The sequence below is a fragment of the Pan troglodytes genome, chromosome 9 (assembly GCF_028858775.2).
Source record: "Pan troglodytes isolate AG18354 chromosome 9, NHGRI_mPanTro3-v2.0_pri, whole genome shotgun sequence".
In the NCBI taxonomy this organism is placed as follows: Eukaryota; Metazoa; Chordata; class Mammalia; order Primates; family Hominidae; genus Pan; species Pan troglodytes.
Window position 1 is genome coordinate 126,346,909 of NC_072407.2, and position 25,113 is coordinate 126,372,021.

Sequence of the window (25,113 nt, forward strand, 5' to 3'; positions counted from 1 at the left end):
TGTTTAATCAATTCAGTTTTATGTAAATTATAGCTTTAATTTTAAAAATTGAAAATTTTTGCCAGGATGATGAAAAGAAGAGTGGGCCTGTAAAATAAGTCTGTTGATTCACAGCAGAGCCAGGCATTTTGCTGACTTATCCTCCACCAGGGGGTGCTGGTGACGCGGATATCATATTCAGACTGCACGGTGCATGCCAAACCTGCGACTCATATTTTACTTTTGTTTGTAGTCATAGATGCTGCACATCTTTGTTTGTCTTTCGTAAAACGTGAAGTTTTTTAAAGATGTGCTCTTGAGCAAAACTTAGATCAAACCATTTTAAGCTATTTAATCAGGCATCTTAATGGATGTAGGCGAGAAAATGATAGAGGCAGACATGAGGCCTTCAGATTTCTGCATGGTAGAGTAAGAGCTTTAAACAAATCCATTACAATAAGGTAAGTTTACCTAATAAACGTATATAAATGATGCTTCTTTTTTTTTTTTTTTTTTAATTGATCATTCTTGGGTGTTTCTCGCAGATGGGGATTTGGCAGGGTCATAGGACAATAGTGGAGGGAAGGTCAGCAGATAAACAAGTGAACAAAGGTCCCTGGTTTTCCTAGGCAGAGGACCCTGCGGCCTTCCGCAGTGTTTGTGTCCCTGGGTACTTGAGATTAGGGAGTGGCGATGACTCTTAATGAGCATGTTGCCTTCAAGCATCTGTTTAACAAAGCACATCTTGCACCGCCCTTAATCCATTTAACCCTGAGTGGACACAGCACATGTTTCAGAGAGCACAGGGTTTGGGGTAAGGTCATAGATCAACAGCATCCCAAGGCAGAAGAATTTTGCTTAGTACAGAACAAAATGGAGTCTCCCATGTCTACTTCTTTCTACACAGACACAGCAACAATCTGATTTCTCTATCTTTTCCCCACATTTCCCCCTTTTCTATTGGACAAAACCGCCATCGTCATCATGGCCCATTCTCAATGAGCTGTTGGGTACACCTCCCAGACGGGGCGGCTGCCGGGCGGAGGGACTCCTCACTTCTCAGATGGGGCGGCTGGGCAGAGACGCTCCTCACCTCCCAGATGGGGTCGCGGCCGGGCAGAGGCGCTCCTCACATCCCAGACGGGGCAGCGGGGCAGAGGCGCTCCCCACATCTCAGACGATGGGCGGCCGGGCAGAGACGATCCTCACTTCCTAGACGTGATGGCGGCCGGGAAGAGGCGCTCCTCACTTCCCAGACTGGGCAGCCGGGCAGAGGTGCTCCTCACATCCCAGACGATGGGCGGCCAGGCAGAGACGCTCTTCACTTCCCAGACGGGGTGGCGGCCGGGCAAAGGCTGCAATCTCGGCACTTTGGGAGGCCAAGGCAGGTGGCTGGGAGGTGGAGGTTGTAGCGAGCTGAGATCACGCCACTGCACTCCAGCCTGGGCAACATTGAGCACTGAGTGAGCGAGACTCCGTCTGCAATCCCGGCACCTCGGGAGGCCGAGGCTGGCAGATCACTCGCGGTTAGGAGCTGGAGACCAGCCCAGCCAACACAGCGAAACCCCGTCTCCACCAAAAAAATACAAAAACCAGTCAGGCGTGGCGGCGCGCGCCTGCAATCGCAGGCACTCGGCAGGCTGAGGCAGGAGAATCAGGCAGGGAGGTTGCAGTGAGCAGAGATGGCGGCAGCACAGTCCAGCTTCGGCTCGGCATCAGAGGGAGACCGTGGAAAGAGAGGGAGAGGGAGACCGTGGGGAGAGGGAGAGGGAGACCGTGGGGAGAGGGAGAGGATGCTTCATTCTTATAGCAATTTTTTTAGTCAGATGTAAGTAAAGATCTTAACTGGTATAAATACGTTCTATAGCTGTTCTTATAAAGCAGTGTTTTCAACTTTTTCAGAAGGTAGTAGTATCTTCTGACAAAGATAAAAATTGCACACATAGGTAAGCTCATTCTCCAGAATCAGATATATCCTTTAAGGAGCATTTTTCCTTGAACCATTTGAGAAGTAGAAATGGACGGAGAAAATTTTTCTTGTGAGTAACCCACAAAACATGAAGATTTTGTAAAGATCCATTTTCTATGATTTGTGATATAAATAACTTATTTTTTTCTGTTTCCAAATATAAAAACATATTATAATATGTAACAGACTTTTTAAAGTACATGTGCAATTCTAGAGAGTGTGTCTTGCTTCGCTAAGGAACCTTGTCCCAAAGCTCTGCAGCCTCACTATCTCTGGAAATAATCGCTGTAATACAAGAATATGATTAAATGTTTATTTGTAGTAGATCCTGTTTATCCCATTCTAAAATCAAACCTTTCTAGGGCCATGTGCATTTTCTAGTTTCACATCAACGACTAGTCCATTATTTCTCAGCTACAAGCATCTTGGCTGAGAACATTATTCCCACAATGACCCCATTTTTAGGTTCTTTGACAAAGATGCAAAAGAAATATAGCTACATTGGCCATCCCACAAAGGAGATGATGTTCCTCTCTGAGATAAAGCCCATTGGAATTTTTGTGGTACAGACAAATGAATAGCAGACATCAATGAAGGATAGAGTGAAGAGGAAAAAGTGTGTGGGGGTACGAAGGTGAGAATTTAGGGACATAAAATTATGTTCAAATTCTCCCCACAGGGACCACATTAAGAATAAAACACTGGGGCAGCAGGAGTTTGTTAATCTCACAAGGATAAATTCAGTCACCAAAGAGTTATTTTCCACTGCCATTCATTTCATGGTATGATCTATAAGAACAGGGGCAGACAGTAGCATTAATGACAGATTCTCCCTCTTTGTCCCTAGAGGGAGAGCTGGATCTGCTGGATTGTCAGCTCAGGGTTGTCTAAAGACTTACAGCAAGTGATCCAAGGAGGAAGAGTCCCTAAGGAGGTCCCCAAGACCTGAAATTCCAGATTGTCCTTCCCTCTTCTCTCCCTCCCCCAAGTCAGTTTTTGTAGGTCTCTAACCAGAGAAAACTGCTTGTAGACCTTCTGCAGTTTCAGCACTTCCTCCCTCCAACCAGGGCTGTCTCCAGAGTATTCCCCTAGAATCTTTGATTTATGGGTTTGGAAGGAAATTGGCAAGACAAAGATGATTTAGACATTCATCGTTGTTTTTCCTAGAGACCCTACCAGTGCTCAGCCTCGAGGGCCCTTCTTTCCCACTGTCTTGAAGGGGGCAAATCTGATGATGCAGCAGGCAAGAGCCATCAGCACAGTCTTCAGTCTCTGACAAGCTGTAAGAGTTCTTTGGAGAATTTTCCATGACTTCTATTTGAAAACTTGCCCAGAAGGCCCTCTTCACAAGCAAGCAGTAAAACAACTTTAGAAGCCTAAATGGCTTGAATGGGAATTTGTTTCACGCCCTACAGCTCTGGAGAAAGTGATTCAAAGCCCAGAGAATGATTCTTTCCATTGCAATTTCCTCTAAAGTTGGATGAGCCTCTTAAAGGTTTGCATTACTGAGCCTGTGTGTACATCCTGTGTCATAGACCTACCTTTGGATCCTTCTGTACTCAGCGTTCTTACTTAGTTTATAATTTCATGTCAGGAAATCCAATCTCCAATGCAGAAGAGCGAATGCTCCCTTTGTCACTTCCTTCATTTTCCCCTGGAGTCTATGCACAGTGCTACAAAAGGAAAGTCCAGGGATACAGTCACTTGCCATTTCTACTTTCCTACATGCCTTTGGGATTGTGTTAGTAAAATCGTAGATTATAGCTTTGACACCATATGTGATTGTGGATTTCTCCTCTATAAAGATATTTGTAGCAAAGTAGCTAAGTCTTTGTAGCTACTTTGTAGCTAAGTCAGACTGCCTCAATTTAAATCTAGACTATTTCTGCACTTCCCAACTGTGAGATTTTAGATCTTATGTAACTTCTTTGACCCTTGTTTCCTCCTCTGTAAAATGAGAATAGTAATTGATTGCCGTGGGGGTTAAATGATTTAGTACATGGAAAGTATTAGAACACTGCCTGGAATATGAAAAGAGTCTGGTAATTGTTTGTTCTCCTTCTCCTCATTCATATTCGCCTATATATATAAAACGTGAACCTTTTCCCTGCGTGCTCCCTGAACACTTTTATTTTATGTGTATTTATGTGCCCCAAGTTCAAAGTGTCCCAAACTGCAGTCAGCATTTTCTTATGATTTCCAGAACCACTCCTTCTCTGTTCATTATTGTCTAAATTATTTTCATTACCACCCAGGTTACTAAATTTAAGCATCTCCTCCTCACTCACCTTCTTCATCCAGGCTCCATGTCCCAGAGAAGCTATCTCTTCGAAATCTTGCTCTGGTCTTTCCTCTCTAATACATTGCTTTCGTAAGCCTCTCTTCACCTCCTGATTGGATTACACTTGATTTTCTAATGTGGGTTCTTATGGAATAAAAGAATTTGTTCTTTGTAACCTCCTTCTCACCACACACACACACACACACACACAATCTTATCCTTGTAATATGGCTTATAATAATTATAAATTTGGTTAGATAAATATTCAGTAGTTGCATTATTAACACAATTTTAAACACTATTTACAGATAATAGATACCAGAATCATTTTTATTTTATTTCTTTTTCATTTTCCATGAAGCAAATGTTTTTGGGGGCTCTCATTTGCTTTGATAGTCTATGATTTCCTTGAATTATCCTCATGACCTCTTCTCCATTTGTATATATCTTTTCTCACTATATACAGTTGTAGCCATATGATGTTAGCTGATATTTCAAAAATTTCATCTTCTCAAAAATGTCATCCTAAGAAACTTGTGATCTACTACCAGATCACAAGTTTAATGGGATGTCCTCTAGCTTTGTTGAAAATCTAACATTTTGAGATCTCTTGTCACCATCTTTCTGGGAATTCTCTTCACCTCATACCCGTGTTAGGTAACCTGTTTTCTAGATTCTATGTTTTCCTGTTCTCTCTCCATTTTTAAAGTGAACTTCATTATTTAGAATAGTTTTAGATTTATAGAAAAATTGAGAACGTAGTACAGAGAGTTCTCATATACTCCACTCTCACGTCCCCTAATATTAAATCTTACCTTAGTATGGTACACTTATTACAATTAATAAACCAATGTGTTACATTATCATTAACTAAAGTCTGTATTTATATAGCCTCAGTGTTCACCTAATGTCATTTTTCTGTGCCAGGTCATCCAGGTTACCCCATTACATTTAATTTTCAATTCTCCTTACATTCCTCTCAACTGTAATAGTTTTCTTCCTCATTTTGATTGAAAATTTTTCTATTAATTTCCAGAGAAAATGTACATGGAATACAAATTTTATAGAAATTGCCTGTCTGAAATTGCCTCTTTTTTGCCTTCTTCTTTGATTGGCAGTGGTAGGGTTTAACTTCCAGTTTAAAAGTTAATTTAAACCTCCAGTTTAAAACTTAATTTTTCTGAGAATTTTGAACATACTGATACAATATGTGTACTGGAATTGCATTAAATCTATAGATCTAATAGACGGACATGTTAATAACATTGTATCTTCCATTCCATGAATATCATGTATCTTGCATTTATTTATATTATTTTTCTTTCTCAGAGCAAGGTTTTAAAGTTTTCAGTTTAGACATTTGCACCTCTTTCATTAAATTTATTCCTAAGTTAGTTTGGGATGCTATTATAAATGATGTGTGTATTAATGTAACTTTCCAAATTTTTGTGGCCAGTATATAGAAACACAGTTGATTTATGTTTAATGACCTTGTATCCTGAGACCTGAATTCATTTTTTAGCTCTGGTATTTTTGTTTTGTAATTTTTAAAATAATTTTCTGCATAAGCAATTATTTTAGGTGAACAACGCTTATTTATCCTCTTCCTTTTCAATCCATTGGCATTTTATTTCATTTTTCTGTCATATTTCAACAAGCTAGGCTCTTCACCAAACATAGAGGAGAGAGAATAATCTTAGTTTGTTTCCAGTCTTTTGGGGAAAGTACTCAGTCTTCAACCATTAACTATGATGTAAGATGTAGTTTTTTAATAAGTTTCTTTTGCTAAATTGAGAACATTCTCTCCTGTCCTATTTTTCTGAAAATTTTATTGTAAGTGGCTCTTTCCATGGCTGAGAGTAATAAAGGTGGAGACACATGTTCATAAGGAGCAGAATGGGGTCTTCTTGTCTATAGGTGAAGAAATCTGTCTAAGAAAAAGCCACATAGAACCAAGCACATCAGAAAAATTGAAAAAGAGGCACAATCCTTGTGACCCCTTGGATCCAGACAAATCTGAAGCAAAATGTGTCCCTAGGAGGCAGGACTCGACTCCGTCTACTATTTTAGGGAGCTGCCCTTTATATAAATTGAAGACTGGCTGAAGCAGGAAAGAGGCACAGAAGGCGCCTCCCCATAAGACATGTCCACCAGTGCCATGAAAATTTACCATTACCATGGCAACACTCAATGTCACCACCCCTTTTCTAGAAATTTCTGAATAACTTGTCTCTTAATTTGCATGCAATTAAAAGTCGGTATAAATAGGACTGCAGAACAACCTCTGAGCTGCTGCACAGTGCACACTGCCCCTGAGAGGAGCAGTACCTCTGCTGCTGCCATACATTGCCACTTCAATAAAAGCTGCTGTCTATTACCACTGGCTCATCTCAGAATTCTTTTCTGAGAGAAGCCAAGAATTCTCCCAGGTTAAGCCCCAATGTAGGGCTCGCCTGCCCTGCATTACTTGGACTTTCCCATTAAATGAACTTTTTTGTTTAAACTGATTTGGCTCAGGTTTGTTAAATCTGAGTTACCGAAAGTAATTACTGAAAAGCAATCACTTCGAATGAAAAGGCTCTTAATATATGGCACTATTGTACCTTGTACAAATTTCTGTGGCAGCGCTTACTTCCATTTTTATGTATAGCACTGTAACAGAGATAAATTTTACATTAAGAAAGATCTGTGTTTGAATCCTGGCTCTGCCACTAGTTTTTGCAACTTGGGCAAAAGCATTTAAACTAAGCCTTGGTTGATTCCTGTGTAAAACAGAGATACTTGTGTAGAGATTTTAAAAGGTAAGTTAATAAAAGAGCTTAGCATTGTTAACACCAGTTACCCATTAGTTGTGCAATTCTCAGTTTCTTCTGTTGCTTCTTCAATTAGGCCAAAGGGCAAATCTGTATCTTATCTCTTTTTGTGTTCAGAGAATCTTCATACTTAAATCCTCTACAGATGTTTATTTGATGAAATGAATAAGTAAACCTTCCAAAATAATCAGATAACTTACTTGTGGAGTTTAGATCTCAAGGATCCTTTATCTAAGCAAAGGTATATCAGCTCAGGAGAGGAGTGTTTTTGCCAATAGATAGAATTGTGCAGGCTTTGTGTGCTCACAGACATCACCTTAGAGACTTAGCCAGAGGACTTTGGGTTAGAGAAATACAGTTGAACTCATCCATTTTAACCACTGCTACTTTCTGAAAGCCCACTAAAATGTTAATGAAGGCATTACAAGGCAGAAGAACAAGCATGTTTCATTAACTTACTGGGACAAGAACACAGGGGAAAGACAGCAGGAAAAAAAAAATCAGAAAGCTGGAAGGCACAGTGATAATCAGTAACTGACTCGGTGGTCCCCAGAAAGCTGAATTCAGAGCTCCGTAGTGGAAGCAAATATCCAGATTACGCCATAGCGTGTCTCACGTGCTCAGTAATGTGGCGGCACAGCTCACCTCTGAAAGTAGGGGTGATGGTGAGCATAAAAACAGGAGGGCGGCTTGAAAGTCTGTTACAGAAGTAGGCAGATCCCCAGATTCTCTCTTCTACTCAGTGCATCCAGAAGAGTGATCCTCCTACACCCCAGCAGAAGACTGGAGGTTTATTCTGCAGAGATGAAAAATGAAACATCTCTAGAATAGAAGGCACTTGAGTGTGGAGAAGTACTATACTAAAACTGAGGGAAATAATTGGCAGTTCACATACTGAATGTTACTGTATCATTGAAATATGAGTATAAAATAAAGACACTTTCCGACATGCCAGGTGTGGTCAAGGCATACAAAGTATGGACAGGCTAGATGTCCCACAAACTCATTTTATCTTCTTCCTGATCACAAAACTAGAATACTTTTCGCAGAGTCTCTTTTGCTTAAGTACAGCCATAACTGAGTTCTAGCCATGGAGCATAAGCAAAAGTTAAGTGTGTCCGTTCCAAACCCACAAAAACTTCACTTCCATCATCTCTCACGATGCTCCCTCTTTGGCCTCACTGATGCAGAAGAGCATGTGTTAGAGATGACATAGCAACATGAGAAAAGGGTCTTGGGTCCAAGTTTATTACTTTATGGAGCTGCCCTCCATTTAGAAAAACTTATTTTAAACTTTATATGAGTAACATGGAAACTTTTATTATATTTAAGTTATGTATATTTGCTTTCGAACACCAAGTTTTGTAAGTATGGAAAGATGATTTAAACAACAGAGAGAGTGTTAAGATGAATTTATTATAAGTACATAGAAAATTGAATGAAAAACCAAAACCATTATTTATTCTAGAAAGAACAAAGGTAGTGAAAGAAAAATGATCATAGCACATTACAGTACTTATATAAGCAAAGCATTTACATTCTTATAATTATGTAAACACTGAACATGAATCCAACTACAAAAAATAAACTGTATTGGGAGGATAAAGAGAACAGAAAGTATATTTGTGTTGAAGGGAGGTAAAAAATGAAGTTAATTCTGATATCCTAAACTGAAAACCAGTTGACTTTTTATTTAGGCCTAACACTGAAAAATCAAGAAGCAACTGCATATATTTAGTGATAGGGTGATAAAGACCAGAAAAAAAAAGCCAAGATCTGTTTTTAATAGGACCATAGAAAATGATAAATAAGATTGAATTCTTGCCCCCAGCTTCATTTCATTAGTTTCATTTCTTATGCCCTGATCCTCTTTGATATCCTCCACATCTCATCAGCTGAAAGTGTTCAGCACCTGTAGTTCCCACACGGTAATTTTTGCTGTGGTCTATGATTCTACATTATTCACACGTCTCAAAACCTTTCCTGCTGATTCTTTGAGCCAGGGGAAATTTTTTACTCTGGTTTTTTATATCTCTTGCTATCATGAACATGTTCTCATTTCAGTAGATATTTTTCTTGAGGAAAGCACTGTTTAGGATGCCACACGTTCTCTTTTCCGTCTTAGGCTTTTCACCGCTGTTTCTTCCTTGGATGTTGTTTCCCCTGGAAAGCTTTCTTTTACCACATTCTCTTATCACCACCACCACCTCTGCCTAAATTTAGCTCCATATATATATATACACACACACATATATATTTATATATATTTATATATATATATTTAGAATTAATATATTCTGTAAGGAAAATACAGCTTCTTAGTATTGTGGGGTTTTTTAAAAATGATTTAAGTCCATAATGCAATGATATGGTTCAAAATTCAAAAGATTCAAAAAGGATATGCAGAGGAAAGTCTCCTTTATACCCCTGTCTCTCAGCCATCTAGCTGTCCTCCCTGGAGGCAACCAGTGCTACCAGTTACTATCAATGCTATCAGTGATATTTTATTCATATACAGTCCTATGTTGCTTAGAGACTAGGACTATATTCTGAGAAATGTGTTGTTAGGTGATTTTGTGGTTATGCAAACATCACAGAGTGAATTTACACAAACCTAAATCATACAGCCTGCCACACACCTAGGCTACATGGTACAGCCTCTTACTCCTAGGCTACAAACTCCTACAGCATGTGACTGTACTTTGTACTGTAGGCAATTGTAACACAATGGTAAGTATTGCTGTATCTAAACATATCCAATCATAGAAAACGTACAGTAAAAATATGGTATAAAAGATTAAAAATGGTACACTTGTATAGGGTACTTACCATGAATGGAGCTTGTGGGACTGGAAGTTGCTCTGGGTGAGTCAGTGAGTGAGTGGCGGGTGAACGTGGAGGTCTAGTACATTACTCTACACTACTGTAGACTTTATAAACACTCTACACTTAGGCTACACTAAATTTATCTTAAAATATTTTTCTTCAATAATAAATTAACTTTAGGTTACTGTAACATTTTCACTTTATAAATGCTTTTGTTAGAAACTAAGACACAAATGCACATGTTAACCTAGGCTTACACAGGGTCAGGATCATCAATATTACTGTCTTCCACCTCCACATCTTGTTTCATTGAATGGTTTTCAGGGACAGTAACATATGGAGCTGTCATCTCCTATGGTAACAATGCCGTCTTTTGGAATCCCTCCTGAAGAACCTGCCCGAGGTTGTTTTGCAGTTAATTTTTTTTAATAAGTAGAAAAAGTACACTCCAAAATAATGATGAAAGAGTATAGTAAGCTTAATACATAAACCAGTAACAGTCATTCATTAGTAAGTATTATGTACTGTACATAATAATATGTGCTATCCTTTGATATGACTGGCAGCACAGTTGGTTTGTTTACACCAGGATCACTACAAATATGTGGGTAACGCATTGTGCTATGTCTTTACCTTTTGATGGCTATGACATTGCTAGGGGATAGGAGTTTTTCAGCTCCATTATAATCTTAGGGGACTACCATCATATGTGCAATCTGTCATCAACCAAAACATCATTATGCAGTGCATAACTGCATAATGAAATTCACATGCATTATCCCACAAATTTTACACAAATAGTAGTATACTGTATGCACTGTTTTTCAACTCGCTTTTAATTTCCTATCTATCACTTCTTGAGAAACGACTGAAGAATGAGTAAGACTTAGGACCCAGGAAGAGTAGATTCAGAAGAGTAGTAAAGAGGAGTCGCAGATACCTGTGCAGTCACCATATGGACCAACCAGGCTAGACTGGAACAGTGGTGTAAGAGAGATTTTTCCACTTAACAATATCTTTTGGAGATTATTTCATACATAAAGGTAGTCTTCATTTTTTATACACCTAGATAGCAGTTTTTGTACAGATATCTGAAAATCTATTTGATCTGTCCCTCTTTGATGAATAATCAAAGGACTATCTCAGTCCTTTGTTATTAACTGAGGTTAATCTCAGTCCTTTGTTATTATTTTTTAATGTAATGAGTAAACCAATATATAAATCATTAGGCATATGTATATGGTTTCCTCTCTGTCCAAATCCATACACCTATTCTTTTCCTTTATGCTTTGACTCTGGGGATATACTTTTCTTTATGATGCTGGAGCTGAGCCTCTGGAGATTAGATTTCTACTTTGCCAGACAGCTTAGTATTCAGTTCCACCAATACTCAATGCTTCCACCAGAAATAAAAAGCACCTAGAAGTATGAAAACAAATGAAATATCAGTTAGGGAGAAATGACCTGAATCCTTGATATGATTTAATCAAATGCAATGAAAGACAGCAAGAACAACACCCCCAAATGTTACAGTTGATATTATGTAAATAAGCCATAGGTTATAACCAGAGTTAAAAATGTCAGTCAACTGTATGAGCTTGTGTCTTCTGGGTGAAATCCTCCATTCAGTGTCATGTTGGAGGGACTCAACACCCATCTTCCCACTGCAGAAACCATGTAGGAGAGAAGGTCCCTCCCCATACCACCTGGCAGCCAGAAAACAGGCACCTTGACCTAGGTCAGCAGTATCTAGGTGCATGCTCCCACCTGAGAAATTAATCTACAATGATACAAACAAATGGAACCATTGGGAACCATTTGCATGGCTTCAGCAGGATCCAAGGATAGTGTGAGATGTATGGAGCAGGGGTGTGGCATTTTGGCCAGACTGTTCTTGCTGAAATATGTCCTGGTCTTGGCCTCTGGGGTTGTCTTGGTTCTTACAGTTCTGCAAGTATGGTTTTACAACCCACTCCAAATTACTTTACATCCCCAATATTCTTTCCATCAACTCCTAGAGTTACTTTCTGTTACTTGTCAGAATAAGCTCGGATGCTCTGTGAGAACTGGGAAGATGTCTGCACTGTTCAGTGTGATATCCCCAGTGCCAAATGCAGGGCCTAGTACATTGTTGGTGGTCACTTCAACAATGTTTTTTTACACAGATAAATGAAAAGAAAGAAAAGGAATAAAATCACTCACCGTCCAAGAAGCGGCAGATTAGCATGGGAAGTGGGAAATGAGGGGCCAAAAATGTGGAATTCTGTGTCAGGAGCCGGTAACAGAGCCTTGGGGAATGTGTCCGTATTCCCACGTACTGTTCTTGAGTCCAGGAGAGAGAGGGCAGCAGGCTGAGCTGTCAGAAACGCCAGGGAATGAGCATTGAGCCCCTTTCTCCCCTCTCCCCCTTCAGAGCAGTCTACATCCTCTGACTTTGGGGGAAGGAGGAGGCTGCAGGAGAAAGTCAGTGGATGCCTGGAAGACTAGGGCACTGCCGGTGAGGCAACTGGTTCCTGAGCACAATCAGATGTTTTTGGAGACTCGGAAATTATTAAAGGGACATCAGAGGAGTTGGATTCCTGCATTACTTAGTGGGAGCACAGGTAGATGAAAATTACCTATTTTAATGAATCATCTGTGGTTTTAATATCTTGGGATTAGAGGTTAAACACTCCTGCAAACACTAGTGCAAACACTCCTGTGCCTGGTGAAATATATCTTAAAACATCTCTGTCAGATGATCATTCAGCTTTTGCCTGGATATTTCTAGTCATGATAACTCGAAGGAAGTGTCATTTCCAATCCTTAGAGTATAAATATCATAGATCGGACAAAGATACCTTTCCTAGACTCTATTAACTCATCAATGACTTATAAAACCCACTAAACCCTTCAAAATGTTGCAAATCAGTAAAACAGCAATTGCTTTTAATTCGCAAAATCCTTATATTCCTGTGGGAGATACAGATCATAATTTAAAAGTGCATGACAGTCTTCTTGCCACCAAGAAATTAATTATTATGGAGAGACAAGTTTTCTAATCACATTGTTATTAGAAGAGCAGTGCATACAGTATGTTGAAAACACCTATATTTGTCTTACAAAAAGTTATATGTTTTAATTTTATAATGCTTATAAAATTGTAATGTGCTTTTTAAAATATACTTTTTTAAAATGCCTGGCCAGTACAAGAAAGAAAACAACCAGAGGAAAAAAAATTGACACCGAAGCAGGCAATTCACTTAAGTAGCCACTAGGTTGTGCTGGTGATTCAGTAACGTTGCTTAAACCAAAAAAAAAAAAAAAAAAAAAAAAAAAAATTTTTGTTTGAGATTTCGTTTTTCACATCTTTCTCGGGCCCCTAACATGTATAGCCATGGATTTTACATAACTCCTTACATGAAAATTTAAACTCCTTGTTAAAACGTAAACTTTTTAAAAAAGCTGTCCATTAGAACAAAATTTAAACAGGTTGAATATATTTAATTTGCAAAACGTGTTAAGCACTTTCTATATTGTACAAAGGAGAAGAATGGCTAAGATATGACAATTACAGTATAAATCATATACACAAATATAAGCAAGTAATTCCAATAGAATAGATCACTGTAATGCTAGCTCTAAGTATTTTTGTTGTTGTTTTGCTTACTGCTCTATTCCAAGACGTAGAACATATTAGGAGCACAATAAATGTTTGCTGAATGAGTGAATGGTTAGGTGAATTCATTATTATACAATAGCTGTTAGTCTATGGTCTAAATGTATTCCTATAAAACAGTGTTTATAATCATCTTAAAATCATTTGATAAAAATATAAACTTTACAAATCTCCAAGACTGTATATCCCAAATAAATAATAGCCTTACTCTCAACTCATTGGAATAAATGATGTTAAGAAGATAGTATCTAGCTTTTGTGTGTTTTCACCAGAACGATTTGTATTACTAAGTTGTATTACAAAATTGTTTGTACTTATTTCAATATATAAAGTAACATGATAACGTCTTTTATTTTACACAATGTTTCTAAAGAGTGACACATTCCCAGAATGAGGTTGGCTTCATTGTGAGAGCTATTGTTGAAAACAAATCATGATTAAATGTTTCTTTGTAGCAAACCTTATTCATCCAGCCCTGGGGACAAACTCTTTAAGGATACCTGCATGTGTCCACTTTGGCGTCTAAATCCACACAGATTATTTCTCACATATAGGGATTTGGAACACCATTTCTGTGATCACTCTTTCTTTCATGTTGATTGCCAGTCATTTCTCCAGATTGCCATTCTCTACTTCTCTATTTCTCTGTTTCATACTATTTCTTTCCACTCGTTTCTGGAATGCAATGTGTCTTGGTGCAAAAAAAAAAAAAAAAAAAAAAAAGCACAGCAGTTGGAGCCAGATAAAGAAGGGTTTAAAAATGGAATCTGCCACCTTCTGGGGACCTTCAGCTGATTCCTTAATTCTGAATATCAATTTACTCCTCTGTAAAAGATGACAGCCAGCAGAACGCATGTTATTTCTGCCTTTTAAGAAGCACGACAAGTGGGAGCTACATGGAAAGGTATTCAATCCACTCCACACAGTTTCAGGATTAAAAGATCGTTTGTGCTAGGAAACTGTTTGCAGTTAAGAAAACAAAGAAACTTCATTCTGTAGGTAGCCCTTTTGTCCTTAGCTAAAGATAGTATGCTGTGTTTTTCACTCTATCAATTATGGAGCCCAGAATATTTATCCAAAATTTGGAAATAGCTGGAAGATAAAAGAAGCTATAAATACACATGAACAAGGCAGTAACAATGTTATGCTACACCTAGTACAGCATATTTTTGTATTAGTAATATAATATAAAAAATAAAATTCTGTGAATTTTTCTCAAAGATGAAGAGTACTTTGATGAATGTCATAGATCCGTAGAAATAAAAGGAAAAAGAGCCAAGAAAGTTTTTAGCACTAGGTTAGAAAAGAAAAAAAGAAAAAAAAAAGAGGTACAAACTTCAAATTAGTTCTATCAAGTCCTTTTTTTTTTTTTTTTTTTTTTGTTTTTGTTTTTTTGAGATGGAGTCTGGCTCTGTCACCCAGGCTGGAGTGCAGTGGAGCGATCTTGGCTCACTGCAAGCTCTGCCCCCCAGGTTCACGCCATTCTCCGGCCTCAGCCTCCCCAGTAGCTGGGACTACAGGCGCCCGCCACCACTCCTGGCTAATTTTTTTTGTATTTTTAGTAGAGACGGGGGTTTCACCGTGTTAGCCAGGATGGTCTCGATCTCCTGACCTCGTGATCTGCCCGCCTCGGCCTCTCAAAGTACTGGGATTACAGGCGTGAGCCACCGCGCCAGGCCAAGTCCTATTTTATAAAGCAAATTTAATCAATAATGGGTGATAAATTTGAATAAATATCTTTTTAGCATGTATGGAAATGATCACTTGATTTTTATCCTCAGCTGTATTTTAAAATATGTTATATTAGTAGATTTCCTAATGTTGAAGCGTCCATGCATCTATGGAATAAATCCCACCTGGATATGATTACTCTTTTTTCTGCTGCTAAATGTTTGCTAATATTTTATTCAGTACTTTGTGTTGATATTCCAAAGTAATATTTGTCTGTGATTTTCTTTTTGTGTATGCAGTCTTCTCAAATTTTGCATCAATGTTGTGCTCACTTTGTAAAAATGACTTTGGAGGGAGTTTTTCTTCTGTTTTAAGCTCTGAACCAGTTTAAATACTATTGCAATTATCTCTTCTGTGGTAGACTTCTCCTGTGAAACCACCTGGGAAAGTAATTTTTGTGATGTAACTCTGACAACTTTTTCCATTGCTTCTATGGAACTGACTCTTTGGATTTTCTATCTGATCGAGAATTCATTTTCTTTAATTATATTTTGCTAGAAAACAGTCCATTTCATTCAGGCCTTTTATTTCACTTGACCAATGCTCAAAAATGTCATTATTTTAATGTCCTCTATTTCTATGGTTTTCTCTCTTTGTAGTTTCTTATTTGTTCTTTCTTCTTTTTCTCTGAATTAGGATAGACAGCACCTGATATATATTACTAATGTTGAAAGAACAAGCTCTTGAATGTATTTATTATCTCTACTGTTTTTTTCTAATTCAATATTTTCTGATTTTAATTTTATTAATTCCTACTCTGTTTTCTTTTAATTTTACTACGTCTTTTTCTGACCCATAAGTTAATTGTTTATCTATCTTTATTGCTTGTTTAATATAATATTTAAAATTATTTTTCTGTTTTAGCTGTATACTATCTCATAAATTATAAAAGGTTACATTTTCATAGCTTTTTTCTAGGCATTCTGCAATTTTATATTTTTTCTTTGACCTACAAGTAGCTTAAAAGAAAATGTTAAATATCAAAGTAATAAAGTATTTTTGCTTTCTAATTACATAATTATGCTTTAGTTTTATTGCATGATGATCAAAGAACATTGATGGGACTATTTTTAATATATCAAATTTATTGAAGTTTGCTTTTGTGACCTAATATTCACTCTTCATGTGACTGTTTTTTGACCCTTTGATTAAAAGGTATGTTTTTAATATCTAGGACACAGAACTACACATACACACACACACACACACACACACACATACACATACAAAATTGGATGTTTATATAGAAAAAACTAATTTATGTAAGTAATTAGATTTATCTCTCTGTTATCTTCTTGACATTTTCTACATCTTTTATCTTTTTCTGTAAACCTGCTTTATCAGAGACTAAAAGCTGTAATTTAAAGTTCCCTTCCAATAATGTTAATTTCTCTTATAACTCCTGATGTTCTACTATGTGGTGCATAGAGAGTCATAACCATTACATATTTATTGTAAATTATATCCTATACCATTATAACGCTTTTGCATTTAACATTTTTTGACTGAATTTCCATTCTGACTGAAAGTCAGCCTGTTTGTTTGCTTGTTTGTTTATATTTACCTGTTATATCTTTAGTCACCATTTTATTTTCAATCTTTCTGAATCACCTGGTTATAGATGGGTTTCTCGTATGCCACATAGAGTTGTATTCTGCTCTTTGATCCAGTCTGACTCGTGTTCTTTTAACAAAGAAGTTAGAACATTTACCTTTTTTCATTTGACAGACAAAATTGTGTGTATTTATCATGTACAGCATGATGTTTTGAAGTACATTTACAATGTAGAATGGCTAAATCTAGCTAGTTAACAAATACATTGCCTCACATGGGTGTCATTTAATACACAGTACCCCCTTATTCTTAGGGGATATATTCTAAGTCTCCAGTAGATACCTGAAATCACAGATAGTACCAAACCCTATTTGCCATCAACTGGAACACCATTTTCTGTTCATGTCTTCCACATGCTATTCTGTGAAATTGTGAGTCACCTAGCCTAAATTTTCCTGTCAAATTTCCCTATTAGCTGACAATGAGCCCTCCTTCCATGGCCCTTGTATTTTACTCATGGTTCTCCAGAGAGAAAGAATCAACTGGATTAGATAGCTCAGAGATATAAATATAGATTAGATATAGATATAGATAGATAGATGAGAGGGGATTTATTAGGGAAAATGGCTCAAATGATTATGGAGGCTGAGAATTTCTATGACAAGCTGTCTGCAAGCTGGAGATTCTGAGATGTCAGCAGTGTGGATCAGTCCAAGTGTGAAAACCTCAGAACCAGGAAAGCCAATGGGTTAACTCTCAGTCCAAGCCCAAAGACCTGAGAATCCAGGGACCACTGGAGTTTGTCCTGGAGTCCCAAAGCCAAAGAGTTTGCAGTTCTGATATCCAAGGACTGGAGAACAGTTTCCCAGCTCCAAGAGAGAGAGGAGATCCTTTTCTCTGCGTTTTCTGTTCTGTCTGGGCCCCCAGCCGACTGAATGATGCCCACTCACATTGAGGGCAGGTTTTCCCCACTGGGTCCACTGACTCACATGCCAGCCTCCTCTGGAAACACCCTCACACTCACACACCCAGCAGTTCCCTAGGTGTTCCTTAATTCAGTCAAGTTGACACCTAAAATTAACGAGTAGAGCCCTATTTGAGTTGCACTTTGTGTCCTCTCAGACACTATTTTTCATATGGTTTCCAATAACCCACTACCAGAGCAAGAGGGGTCATTTCAAATCATAAGAAAATGAGAGCTTCAATTACCAGAAGTCCTTGTGCTAAAAGTGCAGAGACAGCTCTAATGTGGGAAATTTGGCAATATTAATCACTCACTCCCCCTTTCCTGTGGGTCTAATTAGTGAGAATGACTGGAGCCAAAAGAGGATGAAAATACCATTGCATCTTTATTCATAGCCATGCTGAAGAGGCAAAGATGTCAGGACTCGCACTTCCCTCTCAGAACCCGGACTCTAACTTAACCCAGTAGGAGACAGGAGTAGAGGTTAGGATTGAAATAGCACAGATTCTGGCTTGTCCTCACCATGAGCTTGCCTTACGTTAGTACCAATAGTTTGGTGATGAAGACACCGGGCACATTTCCATCAATGACCAACTTGTCAGTCTTTTTCAATCTTACCTGTCCAATTAATCTAACCTTCTCTCATAGAGTGGACCAAGTAAGAAAGCAAAAATATGGATAGAGTGTATTCACTTCTAAATTGTTCCCTCCTGGCAAGTGGTATTCTATCCTTTGGTGGATACTGCTAGTTGTCTGCACAATAGCCATGTTAGCACCTTCTTCCTTAGCAACAAAATTCTGCTGTTTAAGGATGATAATGCTATCAAGTGAAATGCTAAGTTTCTCAGCCTCCTTTGCAGGTAGGGATGGCTAATAACTTGTCAGTAGCAGTCATACGTTAAATAGGTAAAGTACCCATTTGCTTATGCTCATCCCTGTGTCTTCCTGCTGCTTGAAATATGGACAAAATCTTAAGAGCTCTAGTGGCCATCTGGAAATCATGATGCATTATTGAGAATGAAATCTCTAGCTAGAAAGAAGAGAAAAAAGATGGAGAGAGAGACTGAGTGCTTGATGACTCAGCACTGTCAAATCAGTGCTGGACTGCCCACCTCTGGATGCCGTTTATGTTGGAGGACAATAAACACTTATATGTTTCAGCCACTGCAGTCAGACTTTGGTTACCAGCAGCTGAAGTGGTTTGTAAATGATACATTTCTGCTGTGGAAGTGTGAGGGGAGAAAGGGCGCTATGCATCTGAGCTAAGAGTTAACGCCGAGTCTGCCACGGACATCCTCTCATCTGCCTCTTGAGCACAGGGAAACCACGTCCTTTTCCTTCCAAAGATCCACTGGAAGTTCTCCTTGTACTCTTGCTCTTCCTACTTGGAGGGTCACTTACCTATATTCTCCCACCTGGTTAGAAATGTGAGAGACAACAGTTTACTCCTCCTGATACTCCAAAACTATGTCATCACTTAATCGTTAAACAATTCTATTTGAACATCAATGTTAATAAGACTTGTGTGTTTCCAGTTTACAACTGATTACAGATTCTGATTGTAGCTCAGGGTCAGAGTTATAGATTTGAAAGTCACCATCAAATGCGTGGTTGTTGAAGTCACCTGAGTCAGAGAAATGCCTCAGGAAGAGCCCAGAAGAGAAGGAGACCAAGAACTGAACCTAGAGGAATCTCAACCTTAAGGATGCTTCCTAAAGAGAAAAAAGTAGCCTTGCTAGAAATTAAAACGTCGTGACGTGAGGAGATGATGGAGTCGTGGTCTTGTGACAGAAGGACTCATTTAGGACAGATCTGACACTCAGTTTCAACTTACTTCTCTGTTACTGTAATGCAACAGCCCTCAACCCTCCTTCTATTTGTTTAACACTGTGAGAACAAACAATTCCTTAATGTCAACCCAAAACAATATGCAAGATGACCCATCCTTGGTTTGAGACAGAAGTGCAGGCCTTCTGAATTTATTTAATGTTGCATTTTCTGTGGAAGCAATAGATGCTCTTATTTGGCTGTTACAAGAGCCAAGAAAAGTCTCTCTGAGTTTTTGTCGTGTCAGATCCTCAGTCACAAAGGAACTTCTTTCCAAAAGATCCAAGCCAGTGTCTCATTAAGTCAAACATACTTTCACGGCTACTCACCCCAGTGCCAATATGGAGTGAATGCAGGGAAAGTTATTCTTGGACTTTGATGCATTGATTACATAATTGTTCCTTTCCATTCATATCCTATGCCCTGACTTAGTTCTTGTTCCCGCTCATTTATACCAATGGTAATTGTTTTTTTTTCTTTATCCATATCAAAGTAGATTTACTTTTGTCCTTCCTTATTCTTGATTCTTTTCTAATATCCCAAGACCCCCATGGACCTAGACACAGACAGTCCACTGGAGGGTGGGATTCAGCAAGGCCCAGAGGACTGACCAGCAGTGGTTGAGTAAGGTATTAAATCAATTCCAATGAATGAATTAATATATTTAAGGTACCTCAAATGGTGCACAAACACATAGTGCAAGTTCAGTAACTGTTAAGTGTCATTATTATCATAATCAAAGCATAATCCAAGTATCAGAGTTTTTCTCCTCCAAAGATCTTCTTCCTCTAGCAGATTTGGAGAAGATAGATAGAGTTTGTCTCACGTCTCCTGTTGGTCAGCCCTGTGCTGCAGTTGCTTCTCTGCCTTGCTCTAAGCTCTCCCTCAGAATGTCTCCTGGCCACGAGCTAGAGCACTGAACTCTTCAATGTAGAACAGCAGAACCTTTAGCAGAGTAATACAGAGTGGTCTTTGGCACTCAAAATCCAGATCCCTTCCAGACTCCCTGAGAGTGGGACATGTAATATGACTCCTCTTTCTTTCCGATTCTATATTGATTAACTGTAATACACATACAGACACACACACACACACACATATATAAACATGCACACACGTTGTCAGAACTGTAAAATCTAAATCCACTTTAAAGAATAAGCAATATTCCTAAAATCCAGTAGTGTGCTCAGTATCTCCAGAGCAAGGCAGAGGCCACATTTTACAGGTCATGCAAATCCGTGGAGTTCTTCCTTGTTTCTTCTTCCAGCCTGAGTCTCTGGAGCCTAAGAAATTGGCCCAATTACACAGGATCACTTACCCCTGATTACCATTCCAAGGCCCAGAAGCTTTAGAACTTTGAAATAAAAGATTTGGATTTGATTTATCCTTACAGAGCAGATCATAGAAAATTCTTGTGTGAGGGCTTCTTTTATGTACATATATGTATATGAAAAGGAGGGTTTATGATCTTCCTGACCAAGCAACCTCCTGAAGAGCTGGATATATAATCATATTAGCACTGGCACCAAGGTATCTACCATTGATCTTTAATAAGTCTGCTTATGTAACTAAAGAGAAAACACTCCTCAACCTTTATACCACCACCTGCCCCTTGTTCCAGCCAGAAACGTTCTTGCTCAGAAAAACCCATTTAGCCTACCAAGAAAAGAATGGAAGGCATGGAGCCTCATCTTACTCATCTCTTGGGCCTAATACAGAGTTCAGTAAACAAAAGGCATTTCATAGACGCTAACTTGCATACAATGAGCCAATTTAATTGTTGCAAAATAATATAGTCCTCAAGGAGAGTATAGGAAAGAGATTTCCAATTTTTAAAAGTGGAGAGGAGACCTTCTTTGAGGAAAAATATTAAAATTCCTCCACCTATAAATAGAAAGACACTTGAGTATCATGCTTACCGAGAATCGGTTGCCAGTGATATGAAGAGACCCATTAGAAGAGCACTCTCTTCAGGGTTTTGCCCAGGGCAAGTTTAACATCCTTATTCCTCAAACTGTAGATCAAAGGGTTAAGCATGGGAACCATATTGGTGTAAAAGACTGAGGCAAATCTGCCATGGTTCGTAGAGCCAGGAAAAGATGTTGTTAAGTAGGTGAATGTCCCTGACCCCAAAAACAGCAACAGCAATTATGTGGGAGCCACATGTGCTAAAGGCTTTGGATCTGCCCTCTGCAGAAGGAATACGGAGGATGTTGGAGAGTATCAAAGCGTAAGAGATGACGATGCTTATGCTGGATAGCATGATGATTACTCCAACAACAATGAAAAATACCAGCTCATTGACATGGGTGCTGGTGCAGGAGAGCTGCAAGAGGGGGAGAACTTCACACAGATAATGGTCAATGACGTTGGAATCACAGAAGGTCAGTCACAGCATGCTTCCAGTGTGGGCCATGGCCCCAGCAAACCCTACCACATAGGAACCAAACATCAGCAGAAAGCAGACCCTTGGGGACATGGTGACCATGTAGAGCAGGGGGTTGCAGATGGCCACATAGCGATCATAGGCCATTGATACCAACACATAGCACTCAGAATTGACAAAGAAACAGAAGAAAAATAGCTGAGTCATACATCCCACATAAGAGATGATACTTTCTGAAACAAAGTCATTCAGCATTTTGGGGGTAAACACACAGGAATAACAGAGATCTATAAAGGACAAGTTGAAGAGGAAAAAGTACATGGGGGTGTGAAGGCTAGGATTTATCCCAATTAAGGTGATCAAGCCCAAGTTGCCCACCACAGTGAACACATAGATCCCTAAGAATAGAAGGAAAAGAGGGAGCTGGAGCTCTGGCTGTTCTGATAATCCCATAAGGATAAACTCAGTCACTGAGGAGCTGTTTCTCAGAGTCATTCTCTCTTGGCGAGTTGTCTGGGGAAGCAGAGGGCAAAACACAAAGAGTCATGACAGGCACAAGCATGGCTAAGGGAAGAAGACTCTAGCGGACCAGCCAGTGTGCAGATGCCCTCTCTTCCATCCTCCCTCATCTACACACCTCCCCACCCTGAGGTATTGATAACGTGTCTGTGAGAGGATCTCAGCTCTGCTGGGCCGATCATGAATTCAAGCTAGCATCTGTTACCATGGACAGCAAGAATTCCGTCTCTGCTTGAGAGATGACGAGGGAGACAACACACCTGAATTGGCTGCCCAGGGACTCTCAGAAAGACACCCTGAGAACCAAGAGTACAACCTGGGCCGCTGCCTCAAGAGCTGAGAGACCAGAGCTCTCAAGGTCACCAGGATGCCCTCCCATTCTCTGCCTCCGTCTCCCAACTAGATAGTGGATTTCCATCTGGAGAGAAAGCCTAGAGTGTTCCCTGCTGGCTCTTTACATCCCACCCGCCTCCTCGAAGACCCTCCATTCCATGTCACCTCAGGGTCAGTGTTGAGAGCAGAGACGGGATCCATACTTCCCAGAGCCCTTGGTTGTGGGTTTCAAAGAGACCATCAGGAAAGACAGGATTCGGACCTTCACCTTCCTTCTCCCGGGCCCCACTCAGTGCTGGGCCTTATGCCATCTCTTTTTCCATTAGCCAGAAAGAGAAAATGGTGCTGCTTGTGCAAAAAGCACACAGCCTTGCGTATTACCTCTTTTGACTCCCTTGGTGCTGAGAATCAGAGCTTTTACAGACCCCAGGCTCCAAGGTGCTCAAGGAATAGACCATGGTTTCTGTTTGTGGATTTTCCCAGGTGGTCTTGGCAACTTCAGGAAAAAAAACTAGGAACTCTCATTTTGACCAGAACCCCAGCTGTCATATCGCAGAGGAATTTAAGCTGCTTGACGATCTCAGGGACCTGATTAGACACAGTTTCCCCTGGGAATTTCTCCAAGATCTGTCTCTATAGGGAAGGAATTGCACTGTCTTTGTTTACAGCCTGGATAACGGTGCTTACCTAGCATCTTGGGAGTGGGAGTTCCACTCAAACTTTCCCTCTACTCCAGGGACTTCATGTTATTCAGTGCTGAGTTTGGGGACTCATTTTTTCCTTTCTCATTAACTCTCAGAGCCTAAGCTTGGATTTAAGAGTGAATAGCCCCAACCTAAGCCACCATCTCCAAATCTTCACAGGGAGCTATGAGAGTAGGACCCCTCAGAAAAGGTCAGATCAGATCTACAGAGAGCACCTCAGATAAAAGGCTTCTTGGACCATGCACTGCTCAGAACAGAAACCACACCACCTCCACCACAAACACCACCTACTCGCAGCTCTAATAAGGGCCGCAGACAGGCCTTTACTATATATGAAGAGATTAAAATATCACAACACATATGCTAGAAAGCACACACTAACACACACACACACACACACACACACACCCCTACACAGAGTTACTCTCTAGGCATGCAGGCTTAAGGTATAATGGGAGATGGATGTAAGGGTCTAATCCTGCCATTATTCAGATGACAAAGCTGCTCTCCATATGATCTGCTAGATGAATATTTTAAGAAAAATTCAAAGACATGGGAGCATCTGCATTTGTAAGTTTCACTAAGGCTACCTAAAATAATCCCAGTTCGCCTGGGACAGTCCTGACTTACACTCATTATCTCTGTATAATTATTAATAGCATACCCTTTCACTCTCAGAAGTGTCTGGACTTGGACAACAAATTGTGTATACTAACTAAAAATAAGTAGGCATATTTACCTAAAGACATGCCAAGATTGTGCACTGCAGCGTTGTCCTTAACAGCCACAAACTGAAATCACCCCATCTGTCAGCCAACTGTAGACCGGATAATAAATGGTAGGATGTTAATAAAATAAAATTCCATATAGCCATGAAAGATAATGACATAGATAAATGTCACAAACCAGTAGGGAGTGAAAGGAGCCAAGCACAGAAGAGGGTATATTTTACGATTTCATTTATATACAGTTTAGAAACAAGGAAGCTAATCTATGGTGCTAGAAGTCACACAGCAGTTCCTCTTGGCTGGGCAGGCAGGGGCTAGTGACTGGAGAAGGATGTGAAGGGTGCTTTAGGGTTGCTGGCAATGTCTGGTTCTGACAGGGGTGCTGGTGACACAGATGTATGCAGTTAGCAAAAATTCATCGAGCTCTGTCCTTATGTTACACTTAAATAAAAAGTTTATTTAAAACGTAAGTGGAGAACAAAAAATAAATCATCCTACCAAATTAGTTTAAGACAAAAATTACTCAACAGCTTTGAGCTATAATTCCCCCATTTGTAAAATGGATATTTACTGCCCTGACAACTCAATATAGTAGAACGTGCAAGAAAAATAACACCGTTTATGTTTCTTTTCCATCTTATGTCACTTAAAATAAAAAACCATTTTTTAATATAAAGGGAAGAAATCAAGAGAAAAGAGAATTAATGCATATGGAGCAACTACAGAGTGCCTGGCCTTATGCTGGATGTTTTCTGATGTAATATGTTGTTTATAACAACTATACAATGTGTATGTGTGTGGCAGATTGTATTTCCCAAGTATGACTATACTGGTGCACACA

At 39.3% G+C, this 25,113-nt stretch overlaps 1 protein-coding gene across 1 annotated transcript; it reads right to left on the reverse strand.

Moving 5' to 3' along the window:
* Positions 1–21,555: 21,555 nt before the first annotated feature.
* LOC466834 (olfactory receptor 8B4) lies at positions 21,556–22,486 on the reverse strand. The gene is given in 2 exon segments (XM_003952056.5): positions 21,556–21,733; positions 21,735–22,486. Coding segments are annotated over 2 exon segments (927 nt in total). The 5' UTR covers positions 22,484–22,486.
* Positions 22,487–25,113: the final 2,627 nt, after the last annotated feature.